A 19,052-nucleotide genomic window follows, 5' to 3' on the forward strand; every position below is an offset into this window, starting at 1 on the left:
AATGCAGGAGGGAACCATGTGACCATGCTGGGAAAGACTAGGCTATATAAGGCAAGTTTCTTGCCCAGTCTAGAGAGATTGGGGATAAAATAAGACCTGGAGTGGGGCTCCATCAAAAATGCTGGGGAAACAACCCAGGGAGAGCCTGTAGGGAGATCTAGAGATAAGCAGGACGGAAGGACTCTGGGAAGGGGGAAGTGAGTGAAGCTAATGCCCATGGGCAATGGAAGCATATATGGTTTGGGAACTGAGTGTTAATGTCCTGTTTTGGGGCCCATGGATGAAGCTTCTAGAGTGCATGGGACGAAGTCCCTCTTGATCCCCCTACATGACCAGGGGAGACCAGGACAGATTCTGCAGAAAGGGGAAAAGGGCTAGTAAATTGTTTAGCTCAGGAAGGCCAAACTATTAGTGGTGTCGAGCAACTGTGTCAACAAGGCTAAAGTACGAAAGGTGAAAATTATAGGCAGGATTTTCAAAAGTGCTCTGCTCCCAGTATCTCTTATTTAAAGTCTGGCCATACATGTCGTGATTAATTGTGGATGATTTTTTTATTTGTTTGTTTTTATTCTTAATTTAAATGCTGGTAGAGAGAAGCCACTGATCCAAGGATCTCCCAGATGTATTGCTTTAACCAGTGAATAGGTGAGTTAACATGATGTTTGTTTGATCTTTGATGTATGCTTTATCTAGGGGAAAATCTTGTCTTTTTGTCTGAAGTCAAAATGGCCTCAGGAATGGATGCTGTACATTGGATTAGGTCATTCAGAGTGGAAATAGATGTGAGGAAGTATTTTGTAAGGTCTGGATCTTTGCTGTCAGTATTTATTGACTTAGCAAAGGCATATAATATTATGTGGTGGGAGCATTTGTTGACTAAATGTTGTGGGAAGGAGATTGAAGACAGTGTGTGAGTGGCACAGCACTTTCTTAGTGAGCAATCTATTTAGGTTAGGAATGAAGAAGAAATTTTGTAGTAAATATATACTTAAAGCTGATTCCTTTTAAGGTTCACACTCATTATAAACTAGGTGTGGTGGCTTTGCATAAGCTTCCACAATCCAGGAGTTGATTCTAATCCTTATTGAAAACAACTCTATGGTAGTTTGAACTGTACTCTTTTCAATAGTTGGTGACTTTGCTAAATATGTGTAGAATTATTTTCACATTCTCAGCCTACATGGATGATAAGGCAACTTGGAGTCTTGTAATAATGTATGAATATAATATGTTCTTTATGGTTGCCTGACTTGTTTGTAAGGGAGGTACTCTATGGATACAAGGAGTTAATTCAAGCAGGGGTTGGCAGTATATTGGAAAGAAGACAGTAGCTTCAGATAGCCACTCATTTACCTATCTGAGGGACAATACCAGCATTCATTTTGATGTCCTGCTTCTGACCCCCATCCAGCTCAATGGACCAGTTTGTAAACACAGAAGAACCAAAGAGCTGGAAACATAAGACAAAGGGCTAGTGGCGGGGCTAGTGACATTCTCAAAGGAAAGAGGCTGTGGGAAGTTGCTGATGAGAAATGGTTCTCACGGATATACAACCCAGAGGTCCGGAGTCTGGAGTAGTGAGAGACCTGCCTAGGGTCTCTGCCAAGGGATGGCTACCCCTTAGGGAAGACTGACATGCATTAGAGGCCTTTGGTGTTTTAAAATCCTTTATTTTCTCTTGTTATGCAGTAAAACAATATTTTATTTGAGAAAGCTGTCTGGGTCACAGTGCTTACCATTGGTCGCAACTCCCAAAAGGGAGACCCATTCGGATGTGCACAAGGTACAGTAGCCCAGGGCCAAGAGGAGAAACCCATAAGCATTATTTATGGCACTGTAGAAAAGATTCAAACTCTGAGCCTAGTTCTGATTTGACTTGTAGTAAACAAGCATATCATTCACGTCAGTGGAGTTATTCCAGATTTACACCAGTGTGAGATCAAAATTAGGACCAATACGTTGAAAGCTTGAGAGTTTAGTAATGAAAACTGGGGGGTGGGAGGGGCTTCTAGGCTTCAGCTGTCTTTTTGACAGTACCACTTGTGAAATTTCTACCCAAACAGTGTCAACTATTGGAAAATAACATTAGAAAATCCCCTGATACCTTGTTAACTTGTTTAATTGTGATTGTGCAGCTGGAAACAAGGCAAGGCAGCTCAGTGTTCCAATGTGCCAGCTGCATTTGCTCTGTGACTCTTCTGAGACTGTTGGACTCCTGTTATCAGAAGCCGTAGTGAAATGGCCTTTTTTATTTTTGTTAGAGAAGGTAAGAAATTGTGTTCTTTTGAGTTCCTCATGGCTTTCTTTACAAGGGCAGAGTTAAGGTTGTGTGACTGTCCTATCAGATAAATGTAACCTTAAAGATGGTTCGTCTCATGTTTGATATTTATTTCTATTCTAAAATTCTGTATGGGATGTATACGTGCATGATGTATGTACATGGCAGTAGGGTGACTTTCGCTCAGCATTCCCTGCTTTTGACATTTGGGTTGAGTAAGCTCTCACTTTTGGGAAGAGTATGATGAGTGTTGCCTCTTTATAAATCCACTGTATGCCCACATCTTGACTACTATGTGCAAACTGGAAAAAGTACAGAAAAGGACAACTAAAATGATTAGGGATATAGAAAAGCTTCCATATAAGGAGAGATTAATAAGACTGGGTCTTTTCAGCTTTGAAAAGAGACGACTAAAGGGGGACATGATAGAGGTGTATAAAATCATGATTGGTGTGGAGAAAATAAAAAAGGAAGTGTTATTTACTCTTCATAATACAAACTAGGGGTCACCAAATGAAACTAATAGGCAGCAGGTTTAAAACAAACAAAATGAAGTATTTCTTCACACAAGGCCCAGTCAGCTTGTGAAACTCTTTACTGGAGAATGTTGTGAAGTCCAAGACTACCTGTTTTACCTATTTCCTCTGAACCACTTGATATTGACCATGGTTGGTAGACAGGATACTGGGCTAGATGGACCATTGGTCCGACCCAGTATGGCCGTTCTTATGACTACAAGGCATGGTTGTGGGACTGCAACTACTAGCCCCAGCACCATAAAGTATTTTGTGTTTTCTGAATATGAACCCTTCAGTGCTGTCAGACACCATTTAAGGAATGAACAAGGCTTCGCCAACCCTGTCTATCCCAATGTCTGTTGGAATGACTCTGGCCACATCTACACTACAGTAGCACAGTTGTGAGGCTGCTGCTGTAGTCCCGTAGCATAGATGCTTTCTACATAGATGCATAGACTTTAAGGCCAGAAGGGACTATTATGATCACCTAATCTCACTGCCTGCACATTGCAGGCCACAGATTCTCACTCACCCTGTACTAGACTCCCTAACCTCTGGCTGAGTTACTGAAGTCCTCAAATCATGATGTAAAGACATCAGTGGAAGACGTTCTTCCATCAGGGTAGTCGATCCACCTCTCCAAGAGGTGGTAACTGCCAACCGAGACACCGGGGGCTTGGATGGAAGAATTCTAGGGTCTATGAGTTTTTCTCACCAGGGCAGGTTGTCAGCCTCACACCCCCACCCCAACCTGGAGGGCCAGTGGGCTGCTTTGCATGTCCCTGCCCTGGGAGCCAGCCCTCTGGCTGGGGTTGCCGTACCAGGACTGGGAGCTCCATCGGGCACAGCTGCCAGGGTCAGTGGTGCCACCAGCCTCCCCGCCATATCAAGGGGCAGCTCCCTGGGGACACAGCTCCTGCACGTCGCCCCCGGGGAGGCAGCGCGTCTCGTGCAGCACCCCACCGGCCAGCAATTATTTCCAAGGGCTGCTGCGGCAGCGGCAGCGGCATCAGCAGGAGGCGGAGTCTGGTGATGTCACTCAGAGCCCTCCCTTGCATTTCCCCCCCTCCCCAGCCTGGGCCTTGCCCCGCCCCCTGCGCGCGCCGAAGTGGAACTGCCCGGGCCGCCGGTGGCGCGCGCGCGGCATCCTCGGCTCCCTTGTGCCTGCGCGGGGACCCGGGAGCAGGGGCGCGAGCTGGTCCCGGGCAGAAGACGGGCGCGCGCTCCTCCCCCCCCCCTCCTCCCGCCCTCAGGCGCACGCAGGTGCCGGGCCGCCCCGCTCCGCTCCCCGCCGCCGGGCCGGTCCCCCGGCGGGATCAACGCGTCGCCGGGAGGAGCTGGGGGCCTGGGCCCGCCGCGGCGGCTGGGCTAGGGCTAGGGCGGCGGCAGCCTCGACCCACGTGAGGAGGAGCCGCGAAGGGCCGGCAGCAGCAGCAGCAGCAAGGAGCCTCCTGCAACCGCCGACACCGGGAGCTGCGGCCGGCAGGAGGAGCCCCTCTGGCCCCGGGGCTATTGCCCCGAGCGCTCGCTGCCTGCGCCCGGGGCGGCTGCTGCTGCTGCGCTACCCCCGCTCTCCTCCCCCCGGGTGAGACGGACTCCCCGCTGCATCCTCCTGCGCCGGGCATCTGCTCTCAGCCCCGGTTATCTTGCCCCCTCCCCGCCGCCCTTGTGCCCCGCGCGGGTGGATGTGCAGAGGAGGCGGCGCGGAGCCCGCCCAGCCCTGGCTTTCGGGGGATGCCCAGGGCAGCGATGACTTGAGGCTTGGCTTTGCCATGGGTGGGATGAGCTGCTTCACGGTTGCTTTGGTGACGCTGGTCTTCTGGTGCCCGGCTCCGCCTGGGTGCAGCGCCCGCCGCCCGGCCCTGCGAACGGCTCTCCCAGTGCTGCTGCCTCTCCTGCTGTCCGTGCCGGCCTTCCTGGGCTCCCCGATGGCAGGTAAGGAAACCAAAGGGGGCCGAGGGCTCCTCTGCCTTACCCGGAGCAATGCTATGCCAGGCTGTCTTGCCCCTGGCTGCAGGAGTGGCCCCTATGGGTAGAGCGGTACTGAGGCTTCTTTGTACTGAGGACTCATGGCAGAATATGCCAGGGCTCCAACCAGTGCATGTACCAAAGACCTCTCTTAGATTGTGCCCCAGGCTATTTTGTGACTGATGCTTCATTTAAAAAACAAAAACAAAAACCGTTTATGAGACACAGGTTTCTCCCCTTTTCCCAGAGTGTTTATGTTAAAGGTATGAGAGGGGAGAGAAACGGCAGCTAACTACACTTGAAAATGGTTATTCCCATTCTTCTGTGCCCAAGCCTTAGTGCTTTGTGTATTAGGAAGACAGAAAGCAAGTAATTGTAATGAAGCCTCCTGCAGGGAATTAAAAAATACCTTTTTGGAGATTTTTAAAAAGAGAGTGTGCTCCACGGAGGGTTCTTTGGAAAACCTTTTTTAAAATAAAAACGACGAGAGTCCTGTAGCACTTTAAAGACTAACAAATTTAATTTCAGCAGGCATAAGCTTTCGTGGGTTGCACCCCACTTCCTCAGATGCAATTGGTAGAAATAATATAGTAAATACAGGCAACATATATATAGTGGGTAACATATACATATCCAAAGGCATAGATAACAATGGGGTAGGTGGATGGAAGCTGGGTACTTGAGGCCTAATGACAACCATTGAGGAGGAGGTGAGAATGGGTGATCAGAGCAAATAGTGCTACAGAACTCCCCTTGTTTTTGCTGTATACAGACTAACACGGCTACCCCTCTGGAACTTTTTTTTAATGTTAAGGTATAACATCTTAAAATAAGCAGACACACTAAATAAGGCTAAGGTAGTTGAGTGTCTGCCTATTAGCATAGAATTAAAAGATATAATTCACATAGAGAGGTGTCTATTTTGCTCCTCTCCCATATGCCTGGTAATCAGGTGTTTTGGTCTTCTATGATGTCATCTGAAAGCTGATGTGCTCTTGGAGTCCATGCAGGGAATGCATTTCGCACAACCTGCGTGCTTCTGGAGGATTGTTGGGCAGTCTGTGCATGCAGTGTGTGTTGTTTTTGTTTTTGTTTTTAAATAAAAGATACTTGGATATCCTGAATAGGTGTGACATTGACATTATAACATTTCCAAATTTGTAATAGCAGTTGCAGGATTCCAGATACATTGTGTAGTTTTCTCTATGGAACCACAAAGTGCTGAAATTAGAAAACCTTGCCTAGCATGCAACTATTTTTAAAACAAACAAACAAAAAATGTAAACATAGCAGTGAGAGGACAACTATCTAAAGATGATTCTGTTAATTACTTAAATTACCATGGAGCTGGGTTTTTTATCCATTGTTGGCTCTAGATGTTTAAATGAAGCTGTAATGTAGTTAAATTTTATTACCAAGATGTGTAGTACACAAACTTCTTATTGTCTTACTCAGTAGAAAGTTGTGCCTGTTTAAATGCAACAGATGACATTTCATAGAACATCACCTTGTGCTGATGTATGTTTAAATAAAAATCTTAACTTGAATTTCAATAAAACACCTTCTTAGTCGATAATGAACATAATATATAGTAAAACTTGCCTTAATCGACCAACCGCATGGTCCAGCCAAAGTCCGACATCTAGAAAAGGCTGGCTTTCTTTTATTTAAGATTTAGCAAAATTGAAGTGGGAATGACTGATGTATTTGCTAGTGTTCATCTTTGATATTGGTTTATATTGTGGTTATTGCATGTTTAAGACCTGATCCGATTCCTTTTTGCAACGGATGGGAGATTTTTTCACTTATTTTAAGCAGTTGGATTGGACTCCTATGAAAGCTGAAAATCTCTAGTATATTTCAGAGATGCTAAATGTAGAATAAGGTTTAGGTATGATGTCTTAGAGAGGTGTCAAAGCTGTCTTTTTATAGAGGATTGTAAAAATATTTTTGTCTCCTTATGGCTTTAGACAGTAAGTTGAATGTGGTTTTTGTTTAGTCACATTCATCTCACTTAGCTTCCTTTAATTGCAATGTCTCTGGGCATTTGGAAAAAATATCTGTAGTGCTGTTTTTATAATTACACCAATGTCTAGCCAGTGGAAGCTAATACTTAGAGGAAATATGGTTCATTCACTATGATGATTTTCATGTTAAAAGTATTGAGGAGGAGGGGGGTATTCTGAGAACACTGTAATAACAAAAATAAAGTTAGTCTGAAGTGCTTTATAAAAGACCAATACAGGAATCTGTCAATGACTTCTTATCGTAGTTTCCTATCCTAAATCTTTGTTTAGCCTTACAGTGCTTTTGGTTTCACTCAAGAGTGTATGAAAACAAAAGATGTTGTCATATATCTCTGTTAATATGCAGCAAACCTGGAGTGTTATCTTAAGGTTGCTTGAGAGGTAACACTGCTTCAGCATCTTTTGTTGGGAACACATTCTTCTGCTTGTCAGTGGTATTCATTCTTTCACAGTTGAAGAACCACTAAAGCAAACATATGCCACATAGAACTGTACCACAGAAAGCTTATTACAAGATTATGACATAGCTGTTCATTAGAGCAACTTGTACATTTTGATACTTCAACCGTAAGCATTACGTTTGCTTAATTTACTCTTAGCAAAACTCAGACTTCTGAAAACCAGGAAATAGAGCGTTATGGTCAATGCCCAGCCAACCTTAACTCTGCCCTCTTTGAGCAATACCTTACAATACACACACTCTGCCTTTTCACTGTAATGCACTGTATCTGCACCTGCCCTGCATTCAAACACTGAGCCTATTCCCCTTGACAGAATTCCACACGTGTAACATTTAACAGCCATTTCACACCCTTTTGCAATCCTGTCACAACTGCACAGAGGATACCATGTAAACCTATCTTATCCCTTAGTCGTCATTAAATCCAAAGTCTGCTTTCATATCCCACCTGACTAATGACAATATCCATGGCAAGAAAACACAGGGTCTTGCTAGTGACACAACTTACACAATTCTGTGTTGAATTGATGCAGACTGGAAGCTCAAAATACACATGCACTTCTTTCCTTTGATTCCCACACATTGGGGGGCCTCAGGCCAAGATCTCTTCATTTCACAGTCACAGCTCTGGTAATGCTCCTCAGGTTAAACCTCAGATTTCCTCATATCTCAAATACACTTCTGCCAACCTGCCCCAATTACTGCTTCCACCATTCAGTTCAGCTACATTTAACAGACTGAAAGCAGCTGGAGCGCATGCAGATAATTCCTAGTGGCTATTGCCAGCTTCAGTGGGTAGAGTTAAGGTTATGTGGATGTGTCCTTACCTCTGTATTCCCAGGTTTTCAGAAGTTTGAGTTTTGCTGAACTCAGTGTTCTGGAAGGGCATGAGCTATCAGCAAGAACCCTTAATTCTGTGTTTAGTAAGGGTGCTTTTTGCCATTTAATTATTACAAAAGTTAGGGAATGATTTTTCTCCATGAGGAGGGGGAGAAGTCCAAACAGATCCAGTGCACTCAGGAAGCATTTTAGCAAAGGAGCAACCTTAGACCCAAACTTTAGTCATCTATATTTCAGACTTCCCATGCTCTTGTGGCTCCAGTATATTTTAGGTGCTTAACGGCAGCAGAAACTGGGACACTTGAATGAAACATGTTCCAATGCTCACTTAAAAGGGGTGGGGGAGAGAAATGAGGGGTCAAGAGGGCCCAAGTTAAGTTTAAAGCTGTCTGGTGCTTATTAATACACATCTGAAAATAATATAAACATGTGCAGATCATCTCATAGAAGGGCATGCTTTAGCTATAATGACACTTTCTATTGCTCATGCTCAGTATGAAGCAATTTTCAAACGTTTCCAGCCTTTTCCAAAATCAAACTTTAATGGATGGTGCTCTTCATTGAGGACTACTTGCTTGCTAAATGTAAAAAGGTAGGCTGTTCGGGGGGGAGGGAGGGGGTGTGTGTGTGTGTGTGTGTGTGACAGTATACTAAATTCTGATCTTACAGAATAGTAAGATGACTTTTGTCCTTTATTTACTGGTATATAAAGGTTTCTAAGGAGAGCTGAGTAGTTGAAATGCTCTCCTTTCATATTTCAGACTATGGCTCAATGAATGAAATAAGTTTTGTGTGTGCAGCTTCCCGTAGTCAGCACTCTAAATCACAAAACCGTTGCACATGGTGTGGCACAACTTGGTAGTGTCTGGAGACCAAAGTTGAGCATTTATTGAGGAGGTCCCTGTAGGCTTGAGATAAGGATATTGGTGGGGCAGAAAGGGAAGCTTGCATGTCAACTGACCTTGCTTCCAGTTACTTAGCTTTCCCAAGTGCACATACAACATTAATTCCAGATTTAAAATGAGTATCAGGGAAACTTGTGTTATAGCTGGGATATAAGTCATGCAGTACAAGAAGACATAAAAATCCTGATCCATGTCAGCAGTCTGGTTTGAAGATGTTTTCAATTAGAAGCTGACAGTGACCTTACATCCTGTCCTTATGCTGAAAGATGAAACAGATTTGGGCTTCCAGCCAGGGATTTCCAATTCTGCAAAGACATAATATCTTCCATTCTTAAAGAACAACAAAAAATCATTTCCTTTGTCTTTCCAGCATACATGTGCTTTTTTATAGTAACAGTAAAAACTTATTTAAAGGTCTCAACTTCATGGCACTTCTTAGGTAAAACATTTTCTGACAGATTATTATAACTGAAAGAGGTTAGAGAATACCTTTCTTCTGTCTCTTGAAATTGTTTTCTTTGTGCATTAGGGCAGTATTCTTGTATATAGTAACTTTTGCTTGTTCCATCACCTCCAGTTAGTTACACTAAAAAAATTGTCTGGGAGACATGGATAGGTGGAGAATCTGAAGCTACTTTAGACTAATTTTTATTTGTTTTTAAACTACCCTAGATAACATGGCTCCTGTTGTTTTTTTTTTTTAAGCTTTAAGCGTGGAATCCTGGGCTTATTGAAGTCAACGGCAAAACCTTTGCTGACTTTGATAGGGCAGTGCATGAGAGTTTATAGACAGCATTTGCCATCTTCTACTCAAAATATTTGAAAGTTTATTAAAATTAGAATAGAAATATCAGTTCAGATTTTAGCGCTTTTTGATGCTAGTTGTTTCTGGCAAAGGACTATCCAGTATCCAACCAGGCTGGGTGTGTCTCAAAGTAATACGTTCACATATTTTATTTTGTGTGCATGTGTGATTCAGAGCTCCTGTTCCTGTTTTATTTTGGGACAGAAACATTTTTGTGATGAATATGCAGGGATTTTTTTAATCATTATTTATGTGCAAATAAAGAAAATGAAACAATTTTCCATAAAGTGTTCTTAGTAATTGTTTTAGGTTTAGTGGTAATTTTAGTTGGCCTAGGGCAACCTCAGTTGTAATGATGTGAGTTCAAATAACGTTATATGAATTGTCTGTTTCCTATCAGTAATTTGCATCATTTAAAAAAACAAAAAACTCTTCCCACTGTATTCCTTATTGATTTGTATTCTGAGTAGCATATTTTAAGTAAAACTCAGGTCTCTATATAACTGGCTCTTAAAAGCAAACAAGATGCTTACTTCAAACAAGTAAATACCAAAATTTTATGTGTATGTGAATATTACAGAATGTATTGTTTTCTGACTTCAGAAATGCATGGTATTGGAGTTAAAGTGGATGTTTTAATCACAGCCTCCCTTTCTCAAATCAGTGCTTTACTCTTTTATTTCTCTGGAGCATGTGAAATATTAAAACATCTCTGCATGTGTGCACATTCAAACACCGGCAGATCTAACAAACACAGCTGTCACAAACATTTTCTCAGCTGTCAGCTTGTGACATAAAATGTAGTAGTGAATTTCTACTCCATGACTTTGCTCTCAATGTATTTTCTTCCTTCCTATCTGGTGGGATTTTTTTTTAATGCTTTCATCTCTATTCCTATTTTACTTGTTGTGTCCTCTGCTCCCCTCCCCTTCCCTATATGCTGTCCTCCCCTCTGTCATGCTTCAGCTGCTACACTGCAGTGAAACTGACAGGAGCCTGGTCAATTTCATGCTTCCTCCTCCTGGATCACAGAAATGCTGTGTACACAGAAGGATAGGATTCCAGTCTTGTCAATTTTACACTATGCTCAGCTTTTCTAGGAAACTGGCTAGGCTTGGGTCAATTTCTCTGGTAATACTGTGGTCCCACAGGGGAATTTTTAGAAAGGAGAGGAAGAGCAAATGCAGGATATCTACAGTCCCTTGCCAAATTTAAACCTTTCCCCTTATCATTTAAGTGTGCAAGTTAATTTGTATAAATTTGTCTAAGTAACCTTTGCTATTGTTAAATGTTAAACAAGCAATAGGTTCCCCCACCCCCATCTCCCCCGTACTCCTTTTTTCTCTCTAAATCAGGTCAATTACTTTTATTTTTTATTTTTTTATATAGACAGGACTTGTGCTGACACTGTGTGAAATGACAGTTCTGTAGCATCTGACTGACTAAATTGGGTTATAAAATGACTATGATGTTTAGCCAGAATCCGGTAGTATGCAATGATATTTGAGTAGTTTTCCAAGGCACCCAAAAATGTTGATATCCAAACTAACCTTTTTGGCACTAAATGGAAATTGAAAGCACTTGAAAGTACCTTGGATGATCAAGACCTACAGTATATGATGGGTTGAAAAATCCATTTGTCAGTACTGAGGATGAAATTTTATCTAGTGAGCAGAGCACCTAAGCCATCAACTTCTGCAAAATTTAAGCTTTCATTTTAAAACCCCACAACTTTTGGTAACCCTTTGACTGCAAAATAAACTGGAATGTGAAGTGTGGCACTGTTCCCATCACCCAAAGAGTGAAACTAACAATGCTGTGGTCTGTTCTGTTGTTGCTGTTCCAAAGCCAATGGTCAGCCATGAAACTGACAAACTAGAAACATCTGAGCTGAACTCATCTGCCATTAGGAAAGCTGAAGTGAAGCAGGCAATGGACTTACTCACCATGGAGAAAGTGTAGGCTTTTCTCTGAGTTGATTTTGTTTCTGTAAGGCTGCTTGCAATAAATACTATTTTAGTGGAGAGAAAAAAGTGAATAGATATAAGGCACAGATCTGTGAAGTAAGCAGGCTATTTTTATGTAGTAAGTTTCTCAGGGTAGAATGGCACTTACCTCACAGGAGCGCTGGGAATTAGGTAAATGTTCTTACCCAATTAATTTAGCTATGGAAGAGTCAGATGGGGAGAGGAAATCTCAAAAGAACAGAAACTGGAGAAAGCATGCCAGAAATCCTGAGCTGTGGTGGGTTATGCCTTCTGCCTCTCAAGTTTGAGAAAGAATGCACTGTGAACAGTTCCGGTGATGATAAATGGATACTATAGTAAGATGCAAAAAAAATTTAAACAGATACGACTCTCTATTTAATTTGTTCACCCTAATCTGACTCTAATTGGACCTCAGATTTGACCAGCAAAGCCACCCACTCTGAAAAATAATTCAGTCTCTGGGCTAGGCCAAAATCTTCTCTTAAGAAAAGACTACCAAACAGTAATGAATTATGTGATGATGTTGTGTTACAGGGCATTGTTCTACCAAACTCATACTACGGTTGAGTCTTGTTTTAAGAACTACATAATAAACTGGGGAGAAATATTCCACTACAGTTCCTACCATCTGTTGAGATTGAACAATCACCTTTGTGACTGCTGCTTTGAGACTATTACATGAGTTTAAGACATGCGCAAGTAGCATTACCTATTCTAAAGCAATTCTGGGAGTGAGTACAAAAAAGTGTTTGAACACAGAGCTGACTTCAGTGTTGCTGGATTCAGCAGTACTTACAAGGAAAGATCTTGCCAAAATAGGCTTTCACTAAAATGCATGGTCCTTCTGTCATGTTTCTTTACTTTAGTTTAAAAGACTCAGGCCACTGCTTGGTGTTTTGGATCATTAACTTTGATTACTGAGGATTTATACTATCATTAACAATCTGTGTTGGAAAATCTCCAGCAAGTGTGCATTGCAGTATATAACCTTAGTTATAGGTTCCATTCAGGTCTGGGTTTTCATCCACATTGATATGAGATTGATTAATATATGTTCTGTTTGATATTGAGCTGAAGGTTAATATTTGTTACTTTTCTCTCTAGGCTGCTATTTAGTCGTGCAGAGGTGTTAATGTAGTGGTAAGTGATCATGCAGAGATCTTGCCTGTCACTGATGTTAGCTCTAATTACAGCTGGTATATGTAAAACACTTTTGGAGCTGATTGGTAGTGTTTTTAATGCTTTTGTATTTGTTACTTCAAATGCAGAGGCTTCTGTTTTTAAAAAAAAAAAAAATTGGTTCAAGACTTTTATGTAAATACAGCACTGTATAAATCTAAACTTGCTGAAATCCAGAAAATTTGTAAGTGGGAAAGCAGCAATTTTTTTTCTTAATATGTATATTTTGGGGATCTTATCAGTGTCACTAGAAGGTAAGAGTAAGTTGATCTCTGTTGTGAAGTGATACTGTAGTGAATGGTAAGATATTCCATATCTTACTATTTGTTTTTTTCTTGGAAATCCCTTAGATTTAAAATAATTGTGTGACGTACGTATATGGGGAGTGTTACCTAATTTTCATTAGGTGTGACTCATGTACAGGGTTTGAACCCAAACCTCATTAACCTGAAAATTATGGAAGACAGCCTTGGGTGGGGGGCAAATATGTAGATCCTGGTAGCAAGATCATGGTAGCAAGGCGCTTGTTTGAGAGGAAAGGGCATAATCATCTGGCGTCCTTGGTGTAATAGGCTTTTCTGCCTGCTGCCGCTCCCTGAGTTGTAAGGAACAGGAATGAATGACAAACATCTGTCAAGGTTGGCCTAAGTATATTTGGTCCTGCCTCAGTGCAAGGGGCTGGACTAGATGAGTTTTTGAGGTCCCTTCCAGCTCTACACTTCTGTGCTGCTGTGAACACTGAAGCAGTACTGGGCTACAGCCTTGTCTTGGTAATTGGCAGGCAGATGCCTTTGATGAAGGGTGGGATCAGACCTGGGGCTGGCTGCTCTTTCCCATTAGCATCACTTCCCTCCTGAATTAATCCTGAGCTGGGTAAGTTTTATCCAGGTGCTGATCTTTCAGGTAGAGTGATATCTGTATAAGTACTTCATCTGCTTATGAGATATAAGGCTAAATGTGTCATATTGGTGGGATTTGAACTTGAAGTATCTCATGCTTGTACATTAAGCCTCTAGGAGCAATGGATATGAATATCTGGTTAAATGCATGGATCTAACTCATTATTTTAAATTTTCAGTTCATTATGTTAATACTCCAGTAATGTGCTTCCTAGGTATTTAAAATCATGTACATTAACCTTTAACTTTTGGCTTTAGAGCACCTTCCAAGGTGTGCAAGAATTTTGTCATGTTCTCCATAAGGTGTAAAGACACAGTGAATTTTTAAAAAATCTGTTTTCTTATTATTTACATTACATTACATTACATACATCTGTCATTTCTTAGAAGCGCAAATGTAATTTGACTCATGAAGACCAAAAGGAGAGAATTTTTTATCAACCTGGAACATAACTGGTTAAATCAGGAGTTAAAAATGACGGCCTTAGCATACTAGAATGGCTTAACATACTAGAAAGTTAGTGGACCATAGTTTGAATCTTCGCATCACAGCAGGATAAAGAATTGCAAGCATGTTTAGTGGTTGATATTCAGATTTTTAGGTCTATAATAGCTAGACAAAGGAACTGGTTTTTTTAAACATGCTTCCTGGGGAAGAATAGAAACAATGATTAAATTACATGAATTGATAGAGCAAAACAACTTGTGATAATCAGCACCAAAATCAGTAAAGTTTGAGGCTTTAATATTGGAGAATTTAAATAGTAATCTGTTAAATACTAATTTTTGATAGATAAAACTGAAATTTAAAAAAGCAACCCATTACATGTTTTGCTTGATTTAATTTTTTGAAACAAATTTTTTTTTGCTGAAAAATGACCTTTTTAAAAATAAACAATTTTTTTGAACAGATTAACATTATTAAAACTTCTTGTTTTAATGAAAAATTGTGACATTTATCACAATTGTTACAAAAGCTGTTCAGAAATTTTTCATTTACTGAAGCCAAAGATTTTGGTAGAGGAAAAAGCTTAAATGAAAAAAAGGGGAAAAACCCAATGGAGGTTCTGCTTTGGACTCTTAAAAATGAAAACAGCTTTGAAATTTTTCAGAAAACTATATTGTTGATAACCTCTAGAAACCAACTTAGTTAATACTTGATATAAACTATTTTAATAATAAAATTATATTAATATTAGCAGTGATATATGTAAATGTTCTAGAAGGCTTTCCTTGGTCAATAAATATCTGTGGAATGAAGCAAACTAGATTTTTTGATACTTTAGCAATACATACAGCATTTTACAACATCTAGCAGGGTATACTTTGTGTAATTTTTTAGATAACTTGATTTTTATTAATTTAGGAAATAGTACATAATACTCATTACCAGTGTCAAGCTGCAGATGCAGCAGCAGTACATTAGGAATGGTAAGAACTAAATCACACACACAAACACAATAGCACCTATATTTTATTAAACTAAATCTTAAATGTTACATAAATGTTTCACATTTGCAATTGCAGCAGTCTCCTGAGTTGCCGGATGCTTTAAACTTTTTTTTTTTTTTTTTTTATTTTTCAGATTTTATTAACTCTAACAGACAAGTCATCATAGACTGAAACAGAAATACTAGTTTTCCTGCTTTTTCAACTCCCAGTCAATTTCTTAGCTTTGAGTGACTAATATCAAACAATGAAAATATTCTCTCTCTGCCTGCAGAGGAAGTTACTGCTGTGAAAAGTTGGCTTAGCAACTGAAGGAACTCTGTTTCAAGGTGCCTGGCTAATGATTTCCACCAATTTAGGGGAGTGTCTTTGTTGAAAACATCATCAGTAAACATATACTGTTTAAATGGTTCCGCTCTAGCCCTGAAATTTATTATGACTGGCATATTTGAGGAGTGATTTTGAGATGCCCATGCCATGGCAGTAGCATCTTCTTCAGAAGCTAGGCATCTACCTTTATATCTGGGGTCAAGAATGTTCACAAGAAAATGAAGTGGAGTTAGTTCTTGATCCATTCACTTCTTTATTGCCTGCCGTTTAACTTTCTGGTGAGGTATTTCTTTCTTCAATGTCTCTTGAAGTGTCTACCAAATTTGAACAGCATCGGCAATGCAGCAGCAATTTCTCTGAAGTTTGTTTAAGGCTATGGATATAGGCTTCAGTATACTGAGCCATAGCCTCTACATTCCTCTTTAATCCAATGTTAGATACTTTGGATGAGATACTTCCATCTATTTAATCATGGTTTTCTTCACAAAGTTTTATGAGAATAGGCCAGTTTTTAATAAATTGTTCAAAACAATCAACCACAGAATTCCATCGAACATCTTGAGGGAGAATTAATTTGGATCTGCCTTCTCTCTTCAATGAAGCTGAAGCAAAATGGTTGTTACGGAAGTATTTTGCGATTTCAACAACATTTTCTTTTATTCCTGGAGAAGCCGTACTTAAGTCTTTGGCAATGGCTAAAAGATGCATTAAATGGGCACTGCAGCCATATGTTATTAAGGAGCATCCTTCCGTTTCCTCTTCGAAGTATCTTCTCATCTTTGTCACATTTGCAACATTGTCTGTGACAAAACTGCGCACGTGACAGTTGAATTTTTGTTCACCGTTTATTACAGCTTTCACTGCCACTTCTTTTAAATATTCTGTTGTGTGGGCATTTCCCAATGTATCTATTGCTTCTGAAAGATATGCAACCCCATCTTCTGTTGTCTCACAGGTACATATTACTGGATCATTGTGTACATTGCTCCACCCATCAAGGCTTAAACTGGCAAATTTCCCCTCAGTATTTCTTGCACACTGTTAAAGTTCCTTCTCGTACGCTGTATCTAGCAACCTTCCACCAATGTCTGCTCTACCAGGTGGAGTGTAGCCTGGTCATAAGGACTCAACCATGTCAATGAAGTGTTTGTTGGTAACAATGCGAAAAGGAGAATTAGTGGCATAAATGAACCCAGCAATCTTTTCATCTATGGTGTCTTATTGGTATTTGCTGGTCCTTCCTACAAACCCATCCATGGTGATGGTTTTACTGGATGACTGAAATCTTTTGCTTGCTACTGATACTTTGTTGTCTGAAATACGTTTAGTTGCATCACTGCTGCTAAAAGTACCAACCAATGACTCTGAAGTTGTTGCAGATAGACCGTCACAGTCAAAATCTCTTATGCTTAAATGGGATCCTGAAACAAAATTCAAAAATGATTTTGAATAGTTGTTCTTCTCATTCTATTATTCAGTTAATCTACATTTTTTTCAGCAAGGATGCAGATCCGATTCCAAATTACCAAAAAAGCTAAGACTGACTGAACTTAGAGTGCACTTAATTTTGGAGTAAGCCCCATAGAACTCACTGTCACTTCTGTTTTTTGAGAAAACAAGTATAGGATGGGGTTCCCTTGGGAAAGCTGAGTTATGCTGAAGTAAAATAGGGAATAAACTTACGGCATCACCATTATGGTCTGTGGCCATGATGTTCCAAAATAAGGGGCATGTATTATGTAATATAAAATAAGAAAATGGCACCCAGTGGCAACTGGCAACTCTAGATTTCTCTTGCTGCAGCTTTCTGTACCGTATACTTGAGTGATAGATTCTAAACCTAGTTAATTAATTAAACAAGCCATAAGGATTAGCTAAGCTAAACTTTTTTTTTTTTCTAGCAACATCCAACATCGCAAACAGCTTGGGAATTTACTTGTTAAATCACACTTGTACTAAAAGGCAGAGAGAGAGTCTTGAAGAATGATGCATTGCAAAGTGAATTATTAAAGTTACTAACCAGTTGACCCACATCGTTCTTCAGATATATCCACATCTTCGTCCACATCATTTTCTCCTAATAAGCAGTTTTCATTGATGTTTCATTCTTGCAACTAGGCCCTGCATCTCCGTCTTGCACTGCTTACACTTGACACATTTTCCTTTTTTACCCAGGAAAGGAATTTCTTCAAAATATTCCCAGATAGGGTCTCTCTTACGCCCAGAAGCCGTGGCAGTTTTTCTGTGGCAAAAGTGTGGGGGAAGATAGGAAGCTGTGTGTGTCCTGAATAATGTCTTCCCTTTTTCTTTCCAGTCCACTCCTTTCTACTGTGCCTCTCCATCCTTTGTCTCTCTGTTTTTAAGATAGTGTATTAACTAACTCCTCTGCCTTGCTTGGCACCACCACATAAGCACAGAACAACAACAGTCCTATCCAGCCTGTGTCTGTCTTTGCGCATGTTACATTCATCTGCTCAGAAACTGAAACAGAAACTGAAAGCCCAGAACTTTCAAGAAGCAAGAGCTGGTAGTTAGGTTGGACAGACTAGAGCCATTCATTCATTTTTATGAGACTGTAAGTGTAGGTTTAGCATGTTTGTGATGAGGTTTAATTGTAACTGTTATTTTTAAACAAGAGAGAAATTTAGTATTTTATTGATGATTAAAAAAAAAAAAAAAAAATCCCATTTAAAAAAAAAAATCATTGATTTTTATCCACCCTGCTCCAACCCCCTGCTCAAAGCAGGGCCAACCTGCTAAATCATCCCAGCCAGGGATTTGTCAAACTGCACCTCTAAGGATGGAGATTCCACCACCTCCCTAGGTAACTCATTCCAATGATTCACCACCCTCCCAGTGAAAACGTTTTTCCTAATATCCAACCTAGACCTCCCCCACTGCAACTTGAGACCATTGCTCCTTGTTCTCTCATCTACTACTGAGAACAGCCTAACTCCATCCTCCCTGGAACCCCCTTTCAGGTAGTTAAAGGCTGCTTTCAAATCCCCCCTCATTTTTCTCTTCTGCAGACTAAACAAGCCTAGTTCCCTCAGCCTCTCTTCATAAGTCATGTGCTGCAGTCCCCTAATAATTTTTGTTACCCTCCTCTGGACTCTCTCCAATTTGTCCACATCCTTTTTGTAGTGAGGGGCCCAAACCTGGACACAATACTCCAAATGTGGCCTCACCAATGCTGAATTGAGGAGAAAAATCACTTCTGTCGATCTGCTGGCAATGCTCCTGCTAATGCAGTCCAATATGCTGTTAGCCTTCTTGGCAATAAGGGCATACTGTTGACTCATTCAGCTTCTTGTCCACTGTAACCCCCAGGTCCTTTTCTGCGGAACTGCTGCCTAGCCAGTCGGTCCCCAGTCTGTAGCAGTGCATGGGATTCTTCCACCCTAAG

At 40.8% G+C, this 19,052-nt stretch overlaps 1 protein-coding gene across 1 annotated transcript in view; it reads left to right on the forward strand.

Annotated features, from left to right (window-relative positions):
* The first annotated feature begins 3,920 nt into the window (after positions 1–3,920).
* The window catches only part of KIAA1549 (KIAA1549 ortholog), a 175,790-nt gene continuing 160,658 nt past the window's right edge, over positions 3,921–19,052 (forward strand). Inside the window, exon 1 of the mRNA XM_067536032.1 lies at positions 3,921–4,731. Within this exon, the coding sequence (XP_067392133.1) occupies positions 4,482–4,731 (250 nt within the window). The 5' untranslated portion in view covers positions 3,921–4,481. The remainder of the gene's footprint in view (positions 4,732–19,052) is intronic.

Source organism: Emydura macquarii, unplaced genomic scaffold (genome assembly GCF_026122565.2).
Source record: "Emydura macquarii macquarii isolate MOO-44397 ecotype Brisbane River unplaced genomic scaffold, CSIRO-AGI_Emac_v2 contig_3530, whole genome shotgun sequence".
NCBI classification, from domain to species: Eukaryota; Metazoa; Chordata; order Testudines; family Chelidae; genus Emydura; species Emydura macquarii.